This window comes from Tubulanus polymorphus, chromosome 6 (assembly GCF_964204645.1).
Source record: "Tubulanus polymorphus chromosome 6, tnTubPoly1.2, whole genome shotgun sequence".
Classification (NCBI taxonomy): Eukaryota; Metazoa; Nemertea; class Palaeonemertea; order Tubulaniformes; family Tubulanidae; genus Tubulanus; species Tubulanus polymorphus.
This window is the reverse complement of record NC_134030.1, coordinates 2,298,778-2,319,660: the sequence shown is the minus strand read 5'-3', so window position 1 is coordinate 2,319,660 and position 20,883 is coordinate 2,298,778. Positions and strand designations below refer to the sequence as shown.

General features: G+C 35.8%; 1 protein-coding gene across 1 annotated transcript; it reads right to left on the bottom strand.

Moving 5' to 3' along the window:
- Positions 1-12,636: 12,636 nt before the first annotated feature.
- Positions 12,637-18,027, bottom strand: LOC141907152 (degenerin-like protein del-10). The gene is made up of 8 exons (XM_074796726.1): positions 17,801-18,027; positions 17,233-17,504; positions 16,506-16,687; positions 16,033-16,228; positions 14,307-15,570; positions 13,889-14,143; positions 13,695-13,786; positions 12,637-13,209 (listed from the first exon to the last, which is right to left on the bottom strand). The coding sequence occupies exons 1-8, from the start codon at positions 17,944-17,946 to the stop codon at positions 13,031-13,033; spliced, it is 2,586 nt and encodes an 861-aa protein (XP_074652827.1). The 5' UTR covers positions 17,947-18,027; the 3' UTR covers positions 12,637-13,030.
- Positions 18,028-20,883: the final 2,856 nt, after the last annotated feature.

Genomic DNA, 20,883 nt, shown 5'->3' with positions numbered 1-20,883 from the left:
TCGATAGAATCTGATATCCGTTAACATACTAATATACTTCATCGTATTTACTCACACATAAGTGGACTTATGATGTGAAATCGAAACAAGATACGAACTTAAAAAAAATAAACCTATAAAACACGGCTTGAATGATTATGAATTCTCAATACACAAAGGATGATTTTTTTCTTGTATCATGATACATCGCCTATTCTCTGTTACATTAATTATGTTAAAATTCCCTTCTAAACTGCTCCATCATTATTTTTGGTTTTTTTTTCTATTCTCCATGTCTCTTGTTTGTCCTGTCCACTTTATTGAAAATTTCAATCCAATGATGTATATGTTGAACATTAAGGATCAATAAAGTTATTTTGAATTTGAATTTGAATTTGTTCATTTCACAGTGATCAGGACTAATCGACCACTCTGTTCAGCATTACAGCCTCATGCCTTGAACATGCCCTAGTTTATGCGTCCATGTTCTGAACGAGTCCTTTCTATTGGTTTCGATTAGACAACTGTCTGTCTAATCAGATTCAAGATTTCTGACAGTCTCCAAATTGAAGTAGTTGTAGTACGATAACCGCACTCAAACGTGGTGAACAGATGATAAGATAAAAAACCCACTATTTACAAATTAAAAGAAATCTAAAATCGAGAATTTATTTATTGAAACAATCTAAACCTGACGATGATCTCTAGGGTGAGATCGAAACGTCGTGTTTTTACATTTTAGATTGTTTCAATAAATAAATTCTCGATTTTAGATTTCTTTTAATGTGTAAGTAGTGGGGGTTTTTTTTAATCTTTTAAGTAGTTGTATTAATATTCATTAGATATATAGACCTACATCTCGTTGTCTGAGTTTCACGGATTTATAACTGTATAATTTCCTACCTCTTCAGGAACGAATAAGTCACGTTCTTGTAACAACTAATATCCGCGCGCTCTCTTGTCTATATGAATACTGTTTACTGTAGATACACGTGCCTAATTAACACGTATTACATACACACCCACTGATTCCATCGTGAATACGACACACGGAGTTTTAGTGATAATTATCCCTAGTGAATTAGTGCTTTCATCCCCCCGAGGGTATTCCGTACACGTAAACCCCAAATAGTTATATTTCTACTAATTCCGCGCCATGTTGCGGATTATGGATGTAATTAGCGGCGGATAGCGCGCCTCAACGATCTGTATTAAACATTTATGAGTTATCTCAAAGGTGACAATATGTTTAAAGGGCGGGGTTCTGCTGTTACTGGTTTACGTAATACAAAGGAAGCCATTAAAGCCATTTCATCGCATATCGTTATATAGTCTTGGGTCGAGTTACAAAGTTCGAGGTTTGAATCGGCTTCGGGGTAAAAGAATAATTGAACCACAAAATTCTCCTTGACAAATCTATTTTTAACGTTACACTAACAAAGATGATGGTTAATACCTACATTTCGACTCGTTTGGGAGTATTTGTTTAGAATATACAATTTCTAGTCTCCTTAATGACACTTTCGTGTTATTAAGATAAAATCCCACTATTTACACATTAAAAGAATTTAAAAACCAGAATTTATTTATTTATTTTAGGTGTCACCTGACGATGATCTCTAGGGTGAGATCGAAACGTCGTGTCTTTTAAATATTTTAGATTTAATAAATAAATTCTTGTTTTGAAATTCTTTTAATCTGTAAATAGTGGGATTTTATCTTATTATCCGTTCACCACGTTTGAGTGTGGTCATCGTTCTATTTCGTGTTATTGTTCCACAGTTTACTAATCTTAGATCCCGAACTGTGGAACTGAGATCTTACTCAGTAGTACCGAGGTCCGTTGACTGACGTCACGCCAAGTACGTATTCTTGAACGCCGATCTACAGAAAGTTTGAAATCTTGATAATTGCACGTAAAAACATGCAAGATTACATTAACTATCGCTAAAGTGTCGGTTACCGCCCGAAAATACACATTCTAACGTGCTTTATCGAAATTAATGAGAGCCCATAAATGCAACGTACTTAATTGACTTCTTAAAATACGTGTCCAAGGCAGAGTTCTGATTCGTGAACTTTCAATTGAATCATCGAAAAACACTTGAAACGATGATAATCTGTTCGATTGATGTGATGTATGAAATAGGCCCTCGGAGATAACGGGATGGTGCCGGAGTTGCCGAGCGGGTCATAAGTGGGCAATACACCCATTGAGCGAAGCCCCGCACAAAGAATCCTAATAATATACCCGCACTCATTTAGCACGAACAAGTTTACACATATAGGTGATGTAATTGAACTATAGGGCGGTTTAATAGCGTCGAGATTGACTCGTTTAATCCGTTAATTATACAATAAAAAGTCTTCCAATTATTGTCGGTTAATTGTGTCGATGTTGAACGCCTTCCCCGGTGAGCGAGTCGTTGTCATGCGCACTAGGAGACCGTTAACATCGCGTCCGGTTTCGCGAAAACAACGATCAATTCAAATTATCAAATTATCGAATCGTTCAATTATCGAATTATCGTCGATATTTCAAATTTAGAGATTTTAAAATCGATCGTTAGAAAGTAGAACCAGTGTTACTATGGACTATGAATACTTGGATATTTTCGCTATCGATATAGATTTTCGTTTTAGAAAAATGTTTCACATCCGAAACGAAGATATAAGATTTTGAACAATTGAAGTTTTTAATAAAGAAATTTCAATTTTTCTGACAGTTTCAAGATTTTTCTAAAATATAATCTCCAAATCAACATTCATTTTACTGTTTCTTTGAAGATCTCGAAACTAACAGACAAATAAATTTTGATTAACGAAATATCATCAATTGTCGTATCAAATGTTCATTGTATTCTACAATGAGAACTGACATCAGTTCATCTGTCAAACATATAAAAACAAATGATGCGTAAATGTCTAATACTCGAGTAAAGTACCTTTCAAAACACAGCTTTAAAATCATGTTAAAGCTCGTTGTGATCACAGGATCCTAATAATAACAGGATTATAAATATACTACAATTTATTCAGCCACTAATTCTCTGAGAGATTATTACAGCGTTTTGAGACCGTGGGAAAAACGCACCTATTGTTTCACAGCCGAACCCCTAACCGCTGTCCAAACGACAGCTGTGACAGCGGAGTAATTAGGTCACGGTCATCGTGGAGCTATTGGAATATTCAAAACTTGTAGATATGATAGATATTTGGAATTCACCGATGTTGACGACTTATTGCCTATTTCCCATGTAGTACAACTGTTAATCACGATTTGTTTTCCGATTTCTATTATTCTAAGCTCTTATCAAGGGTGCCCTAATCGTTTTGACAAGTATAATATTTGCCCTCTACAGTCAACGACGTCCGAAGAATGCGATTTAACATTTTGATAGCCCTTGACTCGATAAGGCCCCACACAATAACTGGTAATAGCGGGAAATACTTCGCACATGTGTCACATAACCCACATAACAAGACACATTTGACGCGTTCCTAAAATGCTTCTAGTGTGGAATCGAAATTCAACAAACATTTTAGTTTCCATGGATAAAAGCTGTCCATATAATACGATTAAAGAAAACCACGATTGTAAAGAAAAAATGAGCACGGTATTTGACGTTTAGACACCAATCTGTAAGCCATTTTAAACTAAGAGAGTCGTGATGTTTAGACTCAATTCAATGAGCCATTTGAAAAAAAACTTAGAGAGTAGTGCTAAAATTCAATTCTTTGAAAAAAAAATTGAAAATGGTACAACTATGATAATTATTACTCAGTCACAAATTGCTGTTATGTTTAGTCGATGCATGTTTCGTGCCGTTAAAAATCTTGTCACCGTGATGGATATGACGTTTACCCTAAAGCCCTAATACCGAGAGTCACAAAACCATAAAAGGTTTCTTGTTTACAATAATTTAGAAATGATGAATCATAATCATTCATAATTTTAAAACTTACCGGCTTCAATATTTCGATGTTCAGAACAGAATGCAATGAAAGACTTATGATAAAATCCTGTCGTGTTTCTGATGAACAAGTGACGATAGTTCCTTCGATCGTCTGTCGTCTGCACCGAGTTTCACTCAAACTGCGCATGCGTCGTACCGACACCGCGTATTCACTGCGCATGCGTCAGGCGTTTTGAAGATTATTTTTTCGGGAACGAAGATTGTCTGACGCGGTGTCATCAAACTCTTAGAGCAGATTGCGCTGCGGATTATAGGGAATCTTAATCCACGGGACGCCTAACAAATACCTGTAGAGATAATCCGTCGACTCTATACAGAAATTCACCTAATTCTAATCCCGTCGTTTAAAACGCAAGATAACAGATCGTTCTGTGTGATAACTGATTACGTAACAATATACAAGCTAATAAATCATCAATTTCGGATTTATGTCAATTCTGTTATGCGTAGAACAGTTGAACAGGTGGTCTGAATTTTAAAACTATCTAAAACAGGGTTGTTCAGTGTTTACGGAATCTCAATTTGCCTAAACTATTGTATCATTCATAATTGGCATTAATTTATCCGATGAAGCTTCTATACACTGGTAGTGAAACGAGTAATACCTAATAACATCTACACGGTACCTGTTTACTCATTTACCTGATGAAACTATCTTAGCACTAGCAGCGAAAGCTTGTCATTTCACACAAAAATCAGTCTTCACGTTTACTGAATATTGCAACCTCTCTACAACTCCCAACATATCTTAATGACGCTTATTAAATGATTTAACCGAAAATGAACCAAATCCATCAAAACTTTACCGAATGTCACTCTATTGGGCACTCTATGCATTCGTTAAAGTTGATTACGAAGTAATTCGCCGTGTGTAGTGACTTTATGACGCTAAGCACCAGTAGTTGACACTATTAAGTGTACTTTTTGTATAACACCAGAAAATCATTAAACAACTACAGTACATCAAATATTAACTGGTGTAATCACGAGTGAGGGTACGCCCGGTCTTTAAATACCTAACCTTAACACTTTACTAGGGCATGAAGTGTCTATCTATGGTACTAGAAATATACAAATCGTGTAAATATAGATTATATTCGGTACGAAAATGAATTTTGTCAATCTTTGTTTGTTTAACATGTAACATGTGACTTGTTTAAAGGGAAAGACTCTGGAGTATCGAGCCAGACTGCTGAAAATATCTATAATTTTCGGTGTATTGCGAAGTCTTTTTATATTTGTGGATTGAAGTGAATTAACGGCTCTATAGACCTAATTGACGAACAGTAAGGGGACGAAGTGGCGTGAATTCGCGATACAGAGAAGTTGACTATCGGCAAATACTGCTAACAAGATGTCACAAAAATTCTCATATAAACGTTAATTCACAACCGCATTGAAAAGATTAGTTGTTAAATATCTGCGCACGTCATAGAATGCCACAGCCCGTGGGCTTACAGTCAATCTATACAATCCTCTAAATACAACAAATATTATTAAATCTAACCCCAGGCCTGGTGCGGCTATTGTAACAGAATCTTTGACTTTTACTTGTCATCCATATCCCTCAGCTGCTCACCACCAGCGGCTAAGGAAGTCTTATTATAACATTTCTAATCGTCGAGACAATAGTCTCATTAAATCTACGTCCACTCGTTATCTGAGATCTGTTTGATGTTTATTAAATTGTCACTGATTGCGATGTGACAGTTTCGCAGCGACCCGAACTGTGGTTAGATTCCCATTTCCGTGTTCACCGCACACGTCAAACAATATCATCATAGTGTGAATTTCATCCGTATGATCATTTATGTGCTGACATCATCCTGGGTCAACCTAACACATTCTCTTCCTTCAGATATTCATGATAACCTGGAAAACTGCTTATTTTCATGGATTTTAAGAAAAATTTTAAGTCATTAGTGGAGCATTGTACTAATGACTTGTTATTGATTATTATAATCCAGACTATTCTTTTAGTAAATCATGTGTAGAATTCAAATTGAGTTCTACATCAGTCGAATTATCGCGGGAACTCTATCAACAAGAATCAGCCTCGGATTGTCCCCGACACTGCACCCAATCTAAACAATTTTGTAACGGGGACAATGAACTCCGAGGTCACCTTAACGCGGGCACACGAGCACCCATACAACCGACATTAAAACTAAACAAACCTTTCCGTGGCGAACCTTTCAACTAAAACAACCTCTCTCCACCCAATCGACCTTTACAAAGAAAGTCAAACACGTCACATCCTTCGCAATATTTACCAAAGTTTAATATTTGACCTGGTTATTTATTAGTTCTGTAAGAGATGGTGGCATAGCCGGTTATAATGGCAATTTACAGGCGTATTAACCATTGATGAAACACTGAGTCCGAGTTGAAAATATAATACAAAACCCCACAAACAGAATGAAAAATAGAGTCCAAAATGACGAGAGAAATCCCACAATGATTCAGTCGAAGATGAAAAATTCTTGAATAGAAGTGTATATAATTTGAGCAACGTTTTGGCTAAACACAATTAGACTCAGAGTCAAAAATGTTTCCTTGATTGGATAGCTCATCATTTTGTTATATCACCAGTGCTCCTAAAGGTAACTCATATTCAGAGCAATGAAATAAACTAAAATTCGCTCAGGGAAACATTTGGAAGTTCATTCCTCATTTCTATTGTGGAATTTTATTTTATCAAATTACTGTATATTTGGATCCGTGTCTAGTTTTTCTGGCTCAGTAATTTACTACGATTTCTGTGGGAGATTACATTCGAATACAACTCGTCGCTTTATCATAGATCGGTTTATCTCGAGCCTTCAGGGGTAAATTGAGTCAATTAGTCAATGTTGGTTGTTTATACGTAAAAACTGTATGATGCTAGAACAATTGCAATTCGGAGGAAATAAACCGCAGTTTAGAGTTTATCGGATATAGCACCTTGACAACAGCCGTAGCTTATACATTAATAAAAGAAATTTCATTTGCCAAATGCATCGACAAAAAACACCATCTCGTGAGTGAAAAATACCGGTAACAATAAATGCCAATGATGGAATAGAACGGAAGAAAGATTTGTGAATGAATACCAACGATAGATAAAATGTGTTCATGGTGAAAATTCATCATTGTCATTAAAACCTATAGAATATATATATACACGAATTCAAAAGAAAACAATTCATTTATCAGCATTTTCAAATTTGAATTTCAAATTTGTATATAATTGGTTTAAATCGTATCATTATCCGTTTTTCACGTCTGAGTGTATTGGATATTAACTATTTATCAGGGTAGAGTTCACGCCAGATCCTGAAGATAATTTCTCATAGATCATCGACTTGATAAAACGATGGAAGTGCCATTGATGGTCTCGAGTTGACTCGAGTCAATGATGATATCGATATAAATTCTAACATTCATTACTGTTTCTCTCTGAGAAAACATTCAGATAAATAAACTCTGAAATATCATCAAAATATTCGAGAATACATCAGATTATTACTCAACCTACCTCGTATTTATTTGCTTGGTAAAAGCTGTGAGTTCAAACTGTCTATCTATCTCACGCGGTTATATCCGAGCTCTGGATTGAGAAATGCTTTCCCAGTAAATATATAATGTACCAGGCTCCGGCTTACAAAACTAATATCAATCTTAATCCTCGTAATCCAAACGACAGACGTTTTATGAAGATAACTTCAGCCGTTTTATGATAATGTAAACAATCCGAACAATGAACCCTATACACAAATAGTTAAAGAACAATATGAATAATGTTTGAAATTACGTAACCGGATGAACACAAGATTCGATACCTCGAGTTATAAATCTGATAATATGTTAATTGATTTATTATATTAATTCCTCGTTAATTAATCAGTATAGACTGAACTCGCAGAAATCATTTCATTGTTTCTTGTCATTTGTGGATTCTTCAATGTCTACGAATACAATACAATATCTGATCGAATGGCGTCTGATATTTAACGCTTATTTAGCCTCAATTTACCGGGCGCCGAGAATTTGTGAGCTGGAATTTATTGATTATTGGGTGAAAATGTCAGATAATTCACGATCATAAAATTCCTTTCAATTTTCTTGTATGTGATTGACGATATCAAAAAGTTACGAGACTCCAACTCAAACTGCAATAAACAACTGAACTTGCAAAACTAAAAGTTCTAATAAGATAAAATCCCACTATTTACAGATTAAAAGAATTTAAAAACCAGAATTTATTTATTAAATCTAAAATATTTAAAAGACACGACGTTTCGATCTCACCCTAGAGATCATCGTCAGTGTGAGAAATAGACTAAAAACAGGGGTATATATACAGAGGAGGACAGGTTAATTGAGTAAATTGGTGAGTGAGTAAATAATTAGTGTTTAGTACTTTTAAATATTTTAGATTTAATAAATAAATTCTGGTTTTTAAATTCTTTTAATCTGTAAATAGTGGGATTTTATCTTATTATCCGTTCACCACGTTTGAGTGTGGTCATCGTTCTACTAAAAGTTCTAATTCTATAATTTTTTTGTTTGTTTTTCCATTACGAAAACTGGGGTTTTTCATGAAATGTTCCTAAATATCAACATTAGATCGACACAAAATTGTTTTTAGTTTAGAACTGAAAAGAAACGAGTCGTCTCTCAATGCATAAAGATGCCATCTTTCCATGACAGTATAAACTATTGAAAACTGTCAATCTTGATATATTTTTCCTTAAATTTTTCTACACATGACTTGGTTACTTACTTTATTACTCTATTGTGCGGAGAAGAGATCGTCACTTACAAATAGCAGAACTTTTCGTTCCTTGTCGCTGTTATCCCATGTAGTCATGATTACACCAATCCTATCAAAACTCAACTCTCACTGGTGGCCGGACATTGAGAATTCCTTTACAACTATTTCTAATAACTTCGAAAACATGGTTCACACTCTTCATAGCGGACCTTGAATAAAATATCTCAGTATTTTCTCCGAAATAGAGAAAAACGCGTTAGACATCTTGCTTTTAGAGTATATACATATTTAACTTGGCTTCAAGACAACCGCACGAAAAATCAACAACGAGCAATTACAACTCGTTAAAATACAGTCGTTTATTTATCTAACCCCTCGAGGGAGGTCGCATATTCTTTGCTATACATGTATTACAAGAATTTGATCGCAAACTTAAATTCATTAAGAATTAGTTTGCTGTATAGAGAAATTCGACGACAATTTTCAGTCTTTTGTTCTGATATTTCCGTCGACTTCATCCCCACTTTTACAGATTTTTAAAGAACATTTCTAAGCAAAATATATTTCTCCAATTCCATTCATATTAGTTTTCTGGCCTTTTGGTTATCGTGGAAATAAAGGATAAAAGAAATTTAGAGAGTGGGGCAGTAATAAGAGAATATTGAGTGACCAGGGTTGTAATTAAGAAATTAACAAAATGTACAAAACCCCAAAAAACTCCGATCCGAATCCCGACTAGGCACCGGCCGCGAGACCATGCGAATACGAATACGAATACAAATACGAATATTTATTACACCGTGAGGTGCTGCCGCTATGTTTATCGATAGCGGAGTTTTCATACACTAACAGGAACATACCCTGGCAGTCAATGTGTGCTGCTTCACTGCCTTTGATGTAACTATATCAAGAACCGACTGTAGTGACATTCTTTCGCGCTTTATAACGAAAGATCTGGATGATTTATGTATTTCTGATAAGAAAAGCTTAAATTGGTGAACAACCTTGCTATCATGAAAATCAAGGATAAGCGATGAATCTGTTCACATTAGTGTATGAAAAATCCGCTAAAGATGAACGTAGTGGCAGCACTGTACGGTGCAGTGGGCAGTGAGTTGAACTTGCCAGGGTCGACTTATGTTAGTGTATGAAAAATCCGCAAACGATGAGCATAGCGGCAGCACCTTACGGTAATGATTTACCCATATACCTCCAATAGTATGTATATAATAAATAGTATGGTGTAAATAACGTTTGTTGTGTTTTAAAATACTATAATTTCCTGCATTATGAGAATGCCGGTTTGCTAGCGTATCTACTTAACACCCGTATTGCTCGGGTTAGTTTTACTATCAACGGGTGGCGCTGTATGTAAATTTCACATAAATCAACGACTTTCGGCTATTAGCGGTATAAAAGCCCAATCAATGTCAAAGATGGCAGTACCCATGAAGCAATAGTGCAGTGGAGAGCTCCAACGGCTGAAACTGGAATTCTCCTATTTTCTCTGTCAGTTATCCGATATGGACCCTCCTTTTTGTGAGACATATGTATTAATGTGTAATATATTCATTTCTGCAGTCAAAAATATGTTTTAGGCCCTCCTCTACGAGAAATTAAGCTTTTTAGTTGGTATTTCCTTCAAAATTTGAATCTTTGAATGACATAGAGGGAGGAGTTATCCAGTGAATTAGTGTAGCTCACAGAGCACATTAACAGTAATTTGATACCTATAGTCATCAGTATACATAAACAAAACATAGCCTCATTCATTGTACCAAGGCAACATCAAAACTTTTTCTATGGTCAATGGATCAGTCTGAAATTTCGTACACTTGTTTAGCTATCTACCATCAATGTTGTGTCCTAATTTCATCGAAATCGGATAAAAATTGACGATTTTCAAAAAATTTGAAATGTCTCTAAAATTTTTAATCTTGGCCCTATCTCTACAAAAAAAGATCGCTAGCATCAGTTTTTCATTCCCACTATGACTAGATTATTTAAAATTAGTTTAGAACTTGATATGAAAACTTTTATGAATTTGTCAAATTTTACTGTGTGTGACCTGCTTTTCTGTTGTGAGCCAACCTCGCTCACTCAAAACATTTTAAACAAGATACTGTAAAAGTGGGACGGCCGATCTCAAGTGTTTGCCACCCGGTTAACTAGCATCCATACTCCTCGACCACTTGAAAACATCATAGTCAATTACGGTAGTAGTGAAAATAAAAAGATACAGTACAAAGATACAGTACGGTGTGAAAGACGGGTGTTAGTCACCTTGTGATTTAATTGTTTTTCATGCATCGATTAATTAATCTTATTATAACTTATTTGTAGGCGCATCCCGCAAACATTTTCTATTCGTTGAGTTTTCAAACGCAGTACTGTTCAGATGATTCGAGTCAAGTAGTAAAAAAGTTTATGTATTAGCATTACTATGCAGTGAAAATAACGCACTGCGGCAAGTGAGGTGCTGTGATCCAGACGTGTAACCCATTTATGGGTAATAAATTTCCATCATATCAACGCCATTCAAAACCAGTAGCAAAACTTTCTGCTGGTTTCTAGAAATAGCAATACGACGACAAGCACTTTCGAATTCGACCACGATATTTGAGAAGTTTCACTGGTGGTCAGTGATGGTCAATTTATGAATTTTAATGGCGAATCCTTTCTAGTTTCACACCAAAAGCGGTACCGGTATATCGTTCTTTCAAGAAGTTTCAATTGGTCAGTGGTGGTCAGTGATGGTCAATTTATGAATTTTCAATGGCGAATCCTTTCTAGTTTGACACCATAACGCGGTATATCGTTTTCATATTCGAGAAGTTTGAATTGGTCATTGGTGGTCAGTGATGAATTTGCAATGATGATTCCTTAGTAGTTTGAAAACAAACATTACATGATAAATTTCCGAAATTCGAAGTCAAGTGTTCAGACTCGGGGATATCTCAATTGGTCAGTTACTGACCATCATGGTGTCACCATTGTGGTCTATAGCTCAAATGAAACATGTGGAACCGACGAAGGGGCCCAAAAGCGTTAAGTCATTTCCTGGAGTGACGTGATCCAAAAATGCCCTAACTGGAAAAGGCAGTCTCTCAATTGGATGAAACCAAATCGGACAGGACAATTAAAATTTGGGAAGGCCACCACAGGTAGTGGTCTTTCTACGAAGCCCACGCGGTGAGCGTATTAGTACCACGAAGTAATAAGCATCGTTGTAAGCACCAGCCATTAACCACTTGAAACTGCCAGATCAAACATCATACCGCATCCCCGCAAAGAGGGGTGGTTCAGCAAACCGGGGTTTTCATTAGCCTCTCTAGACTACCCCGCCAGTACGGGTAGCCGAGCAAACCGGAAAACTCATAATGGTTTTTTTTGTAATTGTGTAAATATTATTTTTCTATGGAAATGGTTGGAGTGTAAATAAATTCCTAATTAGATTTGTTTTTCATTACGTCAGACGGAAGGATTCCGCTCTACGATTAGCCCCACATCTCTGGTCCCAAATCCTGGATAGGCCCGCCTAAGTTTCTTCGTTTCCTATCTCATTAAACCTTCAGTTGAATTTCACTAAATTATCTTAAGCTTTAACTCAGGCACCGCCACGCGTAAACTTTATTGCCAAAGAAGAATACTTTTATGACAAATACATAATTAACAAAATTTAGTATTCTATCAAATCCCAATGTCTCGAAATTTCGAGACACCGAAACCCCAACAGATAATACGGTAACTGTCCAGACTATAGGAAAGACATATGTACAAAATACATGTTTATATTTCTATTATCATATTCTTTATTCGAGCGATTAAAACTAGAAAAATATGAAAATGAAATACATGGTCGGTTTAGACTACAAAGCGACAAAAACCATGATAAGATATAATAATTTCAAGTATATCGTCACAATCCACGTTACATTACCCACAGGATGCTTCACGAATTGTTAATACACGTCATATTGGCCGTCAATTAATCGTGACGTTTTTATTTCTGAAAGCGGGTCCTATTCTTCGTTCACAAGTCAGTGAATTTTACTAGAATCTAGTAGAAACAACTTTCAGTCTATTCCATTGTCAACCGGGGTGAAACATTTTCATCAGTCCCAACAGCTCGAGTCCCAGCGAGTTCATTGATTCTCAACTCGGTGAAATATTTACAGCGGTCTCATCGTTACTTCCTTGATTGTCATCTCGGTGAAATATTTACAGCGGTCCTAGTGGCGCAGAGGGCAGGAAAGGCGCAATCTACTGATGGTTCGCATATAACTTATTATCGTAAATATATTTATCAGTTTGAGTTTTACATGGCGATCACCTGGGTCTTTCTCACAACATAGTCCGGATGTTGGTTAACTTCGTTCGGTTTGTTTCCGGCTCGCGTGAATGAATTGATCACTTGATTCCCGACGAAAAATAAAACCTCAACGAGCGCCAGTAAAGACGCACCGAGATACAATCCGGCAGTTCCACCAATATCACCTGTTCAATACAACATCAAATATTACTCAAATATAACATAGAAAATCACAAACTCAGCAAAGTAAAACAAGAAAGAAATGGTTTATTTTAGTTAATGGTTATATATCGGATACTTTTCAATATTCATCTCAATATTCATGAAAATATCTGATATAATCAAAAGGTGGAAAATGAATCATTAACTTAACAAAACCTTTTTGGTCTCGTTTTCCTTTTTTGAGTTTGGGATTCTCTTTATCCAATGGTTTATTACTCGAATATAGTTCTAATGAAAACTGAATTGAATCGTAAAATAGATTAATTTCAATAAACCATGAAACATGAATCAAATATGTATTCAACAATCGGAAGTTAACTTCAATCACTGATTGGTCATGCATTTCATATATAGATAACAACGTAGAGATGATATCAATCACTGATTGGTGTATATTTACTAAACCTAATAGAAAAGAAAGAAATGTTTATTTGTTCTTGTTACTTACAAACCAATGAGAACCAAGAGTACGCTTTCGATTTCGACAATTTCTGAATTTCCATCGTTCTTAAGAATACGTTCACATAAACAAAATTGTTCCTGAAAGTTGAATTGAGGAAGAAATGAGACAGGTCTTAATCAAGAGAAAACTAGTAGATTTTAATTTTGTTGCTTTTTGAAATATCCCCAACTCTCGCTTACTGGATGAAGGAGTCATCGATTTGTATCGATTCGTTGAATTCTGCCATGTGTTCAATCAGTTTAATTCTTGATTCAGTTACTTTTCTGTGCTTTGACTTCAGCTCACGAGCCATTTCGATAACGCGTTTAGATTGGGCTTTGGTTTTGCTAACGTGGCTTTCTATTGTCGGCATGATTCGAGTTACTATTTCACTTGTTGATGGAAATGTCGAAAGTACTTTATCATTCAAGTATACATCAGCGGATTGAAAAGCCCTGTATCAAAGATTCAGTAGCTGATAAACGTTAAATGAAAGAATAATGATCTTGATTTTCTAACCTTAGGATTTTTTAATTCAAAATTGCCGAAAGCCAGAAAACAGCATTGTTACATGGGAAAAATGAAACTCAAGTGAATACAAATTTTAATATACGTTACTTTTTAAGTTCCTGATAGGCCGAGGTGATTTTAGGAAAGTCATTCGTTAAGAATGCGTTCAGATCCCACAGCAAGTCATCAATATAATACATATTCTCACACGCTTCTAGAACGTCTGTCATTCTACCTATGACGTCACCGTTGTTGGTAACATCTTGAAAAGGTCGCATGAAGTTTTTGTCCGCTTTGTCCATCGTTATTTTCAGATCGATATCAATATCAATGGGTAGATCGGGTTGACTTGGTTGAATCTCTTCTAGAGCATTCAGCAATTTAGTGTAGGCGAAGTCTATAGCTAACTGATGAGTGTTAGTTTTAGCCACCATGTTTTGCACTTTGGTAAGAATATTCCCGAGTTGATCGTAAAGGTTTAAAGCTGTTTCGCCGATATCGCTCGCGTATTTCGTGTAGTTTTGAATCGAATTTTCAAACTCTGTCCATTCGTACGCGGTCGGTGGTTGAGAGTCGAAAGCCTGGATTTTCTCAGTAGTTGTCTTTGAACCCGCGGCCATAGCGTCAGTCCTATCCGATAGTTGGTCCAGAGTTTCTTTAATCTTTCCAAGTTCGTCAGATAATAACTGAGCAGGAAAACGCCTCATGGGGTCGGCGTCTTCTGATTTTCCGTTTTCTTCCACCAAATTCAAATAGACGTCATTGAATTCATTATAAACTCGGAGTTGAACGTCGGAAACTCGTTCAAAAATATCGAATACATTTTCGGAGCTCTCCAGATATTCATCTCTCGTTCCTGTTTGTGATAGCAAATAATCTCGCATCACATCTAACAGCACTGGAACTTCTAACTTTAAGGCTTGTCTGAATTCGGCTAACGGAGTTAGAATCATCGGTTCAACTCGATCAACCGCTGATACTTTCATATAGTTTTTCTTGGTTGTTTCCAATTCGTCGACTATGGTCCATAACGCGTCATAAACATCAATTGACGCATCAACGACTCTATCATATTTACCTTTCAAAAATGTTACCAAATCATTTATCTGTGATTTAACGCAGACCAAATCGTTATTGAATTGTGAGATTATCTCAAGGTCTTGGGTTTTTATTTTCGGGTCGACCCGATGAATGGCGTCCATTGAAGTCTGATAGTCGGAGACCAGAGTTTCTTCATGACTGTATTTAGCCGATATTGTTTTAGCCATATAAGACGATAGCGACGAATAACTGATTTGCGATTCGTATGAGATTTTCTGACAAGGAATTGAACATTGTGAATTACAAATTGATGAATTCCGTTTTACTTCGGCTGAAATGAATAACAAAAAAAACATTTAATGAAATTAAATCTAAAACTTGTTAATCTACCAAACTTTTTCTATTTTACTGTAACTTTGAACACAGTGATGTTAATGCAAATCATATAGTAACTATGTCCGAAGTTCCGTGTACAAATGTATCTGTTCTGATAGTAAAACATAGCGATGATTACAATTAGTGATTCATGGTGAAATTGTTATGGAGATTCAAAAGAAGTTTAACAGACTGACAGAATATTGATTTTGTGTATTCTACTAAAATCGTTCTATTTTTACTGTGTCGTTGCTAAGTACATAACACAAATCGTTTAGTTTCACTTTGCACGCGATTTATAAATCTGATCTGATGGTTATTCAGCGATTCATGGAGATACGTTACGGAGGTTCAAGTGTAGCTTTACATAGTTGAACAGATAGAAATATGAATAAATGTTTGAATGAATAAAGCGTACACAGTTCTAGTTGCATACAGTCACGGTTTTTGATCATGCTACAATAAGGCAATCCATCGAATAGATTTTGTTCCGCGTAATAAGGCAAACACTGACAAACATCGGCAGCTTTTCTAATGTGACATTGTCTTAAACACGTTTCCAACGGAGCGACGCCATGTTTACAAGTACCGTGAGGATATGGCAGTTCAGTCGTCTGAAAAATCAATTTATGTTTTTCTTGTTTTGACTTCCCATCACACGTTTAAGTATTCTAAACTAGATTTAAGACCAGTCTAAGACTATCTAAGTTCTATAGCCAATCTAACAACTTAAGATCCGCTTTAAGAGATTGCACAACTTTGCGCGATTGTGCAACTGGCCCCAGATGATAGACAGCACTTCTAAAGGAATTCTCAAAACAAATGACGATTTCATTCTTCAAGTTTTTAAAAACAAATCACTTTCAATAACAATGTTAAGTTCATCCTTACCTGTAGTGTATTGATACCAATAACGGCCATCATTTTTGCCGGCACAAAAAGTCCCAGGTTTTTGACTCGAGGAACTTCGTTTTTATCGTGAACAAGAACTCGTAATCCTGATGACTTGTGTTCACCGCTCATTGTCTGATACGTTTCCATATTTATCAATAATCTCAATCCGAATGCGATACCTAATGAATATTCATTAAACTTCATTTAGCATTTTTCTATTTGCATATCTATTAGATAGATTAGTGTTTTATCATTTGTTCTTTCTATTATGGCTACCCTCTATCGTTAGTAAAGTGCTGATGGGCTGTGGCCGAATGGTCAGCGCGCTAGACTCGTCCTTCCTTGCATGTGCGAATTTTATAAAAATCTATCAATTCCATGTACTTCCTATTTTGCCACCTTTTTATCTTTACTCTCATTTTATCCGTAATTGATTCTAAATGAGATAATATTCCTCGTTTTTTAGAAGCCCTCATCGGACGTTGTTGAGGGTTAGGATTGTTGTCATCGCATCACATCGGGTTCGAATCCCACGTATAGTAAATATTTTTTCTAGCTTTGACTTGGCGAATTCTGACACAGTTTTACGGGTATACGTTCTATAAGAATACACAAAGAAGATCCTCTTTGTGTATTTTTGGTTATATCAATATTGATTTTTCACCTGTGATTCCCTTTCGAAATAAACATTTTTGTTCTTGATATTCAAATTTCTAAAACCTACCCGTTCCGTATGAGGAAACGTTTCGTGATTGGTCGATGTTAAAACTGTAACACAAGCCGTAATCAGTGAATATTGCTGTGAAATTATTCGTATCTAAATATTCAGATTGAAACGACGCTTCTTTGATTGAATCTTTCATTCTGTGGCTCATGTTTAACATCAAATAACGTAAATCCATTTGTACGACAGTCGATGATGAAGAGTTGTAGGTTTCATCGCTGTAAAATCCTGATATCTGTTCATAAAACCCGGCCGCCTCTACATCAGATAACCTTTAAACGAAGACAGTTTTATAGGTTTTAATTCTTAAAAAATCGTGAGGAAAATCATAGTCTATTTTATTTACAATTTTATCATAAAATCTACTTGTAACAAATCGAATCAATGTTTTGAATTGTATCGTTTTGATAAAGTCAATGAATTATTCGCCGATGAAAATTCAAAAAGATTTCTGACACTAATATCGTTGATAGATATTTCCTGTTCGCTAACGTTCTGAGTCTACAGTTCTACATTTTACTAATTATTTTACCTAATTCAACATTCGTAAAAGAAATAAAGTGGCTACCTGAAAGTGTTAGTGTTACAGATAGTAACAGCAGGGAATGAGAGTTCTCCTGTTTCTGGTTTTCCCACTGTTATATCAGAAGTTACAGGCCACGACAGATAATACGTGGTACGGTCATATATCTGATAACAAAGCACGCCAGTCATACCCAAAAATAAAATCAACCAAATCAACCTGAAATATATTACAATTAGAATAGATACTTTACAATCATCCGAACAACATGTCGCAGTTCTACAATTCATGGTTCGTGAAGATTTGAATACCCGGAATCAGTGGTTCAAAGGTTCAAAGGTTAAAGTTAATTGATTTGATATTAAACCAACCCGAAATATGGACAGGGTTTTCTAGATACGGTCATAAACAATGAACTCTGATGTAATTCATGCGTCTTTATTCTCACTAAGGACCAAGTCCCTCAGAAATAGAAAAGCCGTCTGTGCCCGAGTAGAAATCAAAAATGATGCCTTTTTTCTCCGCAGCGGCCGGGTCATTTTTGTAAATATGATAGAATTAGTAATCAGGGTCCAGTTCCACAGTTCTGAGTTAAGATTTGACTCTGGGTTAAAACATTGAAAATGAACTAACCTTAACTCAGAGTTAACTTTAACTCACAACTGTGGAACTGGGTCCAGTTCAATTCTAGCTTCCGGGTCTGTTGGTAGAATTGATCACAATTTCAAAAAAGGTAATGTATGTACAGGGTAGATAGGTGGCCTGCCGCGTCAAGTTTTAAACTCAGCAGAGCGCAGAAACAAGGAATCATATTATAAAAGCCTCAATGGGAATGTGTCTATATGTAAGATATAAGACCGATCGTCCGTGGAGCACCTTATAAATTTCCTTTTGAGTCGGTTATTATTGAGCTGTTGATTGCCAGCAGCAGCTCAGGGGTTGCAGTATCAACAATAGGATAATAGAGGGCGCGAAATCTTAATTATATAGTGTTATAAGTTTTACTTGTTTAAATATTGAACTTTTCAGGAATGATTACTATTTCTATGACAGTTCCTTCTAAACCCGAATTCAACGCTGTACAAAATATTGTTGTAGAATATTATCCTCATAACTAAAATACAAATCATCGAATCCCAAAATTATGAATATTTCGAGTGGTTTCTATCCGCGTCAGTCTAAAATGAAATGTGAAGCGGAACAGAATTATGAATTTCGGGTTAATTTTTATTTCATTTTACATCGAAGAAATATGGTAGCGAGCGTCCGAATATTTCTACTTTTAATAACCTAATTACTAATTATCAGACGAATGACTTGGATTTCACGTTTTCTTATCGCATCACAAATATTTATAAGTGATTTAGAAATACAAAGTACATGAATCTAGAAAAATGACGGCATCGATATACAATCCAAGTCCGATAAATATGCCATTCATAAGATTCCATTGCTCGCATCTAAGTTTGGGTATAGCGTCTTCTTTTATTGGCCCAGCAGTTTCGTTCATTAACATCGAACCAGTTAATAAAAAATATACACCTAATTTAAGATCACTTACCTAGCGCTGAAGTAGGTTGGAGAATGAGCTACTTACCTAGTGAAGTAGGTTGGCGAATGCGCGATGTATTTCACTCCGTGGAAGTTTGTTTCATTAGCGAAATCAAGAGCCGCCGTTTTTAAACTCTCTTTCTCTTTCGCGTCTTGTTTTTCAGCCATTATTTCAAGTTATTGAAAATAGTTGAGAATAAAAGTTGTTTTAACGATTCAAACTCACTTTTCCTTTTAAGATTTACCCCCGAAAACTCATGCGAAGTCCGCAGAACGGAGCGGTTATAATATCAACTAAATCCTCCTTAATAAAAACTATTCCCGATTTATGACGACTGATCGCGATGGTTTAAAAAGGACTGTGACACAATGATGCAATTTTAATCAATCCAAACTGCAGGCGCACAAACGTTCAAACCCCGTGAGTCTGCTGTAACACGCGATATCAACAACTGGTAGCCATGAAACTGTATCGGCTGAAAGAACGATTTTTTCCATAAAACATTTACTAATTCACAATATTCATAAGGGATGTGTATAATAAAATAAAGCCATTATCAGATGCTGTCCCGGTATCAATAAATATCTATAATATTTTGCATGTAAACACACATTAGCGTCAATTCAGCAACCAATTAAATTGAATAACTCATATTCTGCACTAACGCATCTACCATTTGCGTTGACGTTGAAATCCACGTCTGTTCTGTTTCAGCTCTCCGTCACCGCTCCGGGGATTTATAGACTGTTCTCTGTATGTGTATTGTAGATTAGATTATATTTTTTGGTTTAATTAACGTGTAATAGGAAAACAGGACACTTAAGTAAAGTTCTTAGTTTCAGTTAATGAAACATGGGATCTGTTCGGGAAGGTATATAGGTTAACAAAGTTGGATATCAACTCCCTGTTTCGCTCCCGGCAGGTGTGGTAGGTTTGTAAGGGACACCAAATCAAAACATCAAACGAAATCTACCAATTAAATAAATAGAAGGGTCAATCCCTATTTTAAGATTTAGAAAAAGTTGAATACGAACTCGTTGTTTCGCTCCCGGCAGGTGTGGTAGGTTTGTAAGGGACACAGCATTCAAATCAAATCAAAATTAATTGAACAATTGCATGGACAAGTACATGGACAGTTCATATTTTCAGATAAAGAAAGTTAGATGTTTGACTTGAATTGTTCTGCAGTCTTAGTCTCAGTGTGCTCATAATCTGATAATCATTGATAGTTTTAACCGAGATGTGAGTTATGACTCTCTAGTTTATACAGTCGGTAAAAAGCCAGTTTTCAATATTGGGTGGATAAGAGTGTAAGGAATCCTGATCGCTTCGTTTAAATATGAACTGTAAAATGAATTCAACTAATCGTTTTTTAGAGTTCTTGCTATAAGAGAATGTCCTGCTAGACTAGTAGTGATCCCGACAGAATGGTCCATTTCATGCTTGCCTGGTCAGAGACGAGATATTGTCGAGAACTGGAAGAAGGGTAACAGGATCATTTTATCCGGTTATACGTATATCACTGCTTGAAGTGAAGATGCAGCTTTTATTGGGCCTGTATTTTTTCCTATTCATT

What these genes read in the sequence shown, in the direction of transcription:
- LOC141907152 (XM_074796726.1), bottom strand. Translation starts at nt 17,946, where the DNA reads ATGACTGGCGTGCTTTGTTATCAGATATATGACCGTACCACGTATTAT. An exon ending in CGTTTCCTCATACGGAACGG is followed by an intron (nt 16,688 to 17,232) that starts GTAGGTTTTAGA and finishes AATATTCATTAG; the next exon opens with GTATCGCATTCGGATTGAGA. An exon ending in TTGGTATCAATACACTACAG is followed by an intron (nt 16,229 to 16,505) that starts GTAAGGATGAAC and finishes TTGATTTTTCAG; the next exon opens with ACGACTGAACTGCCATATCC.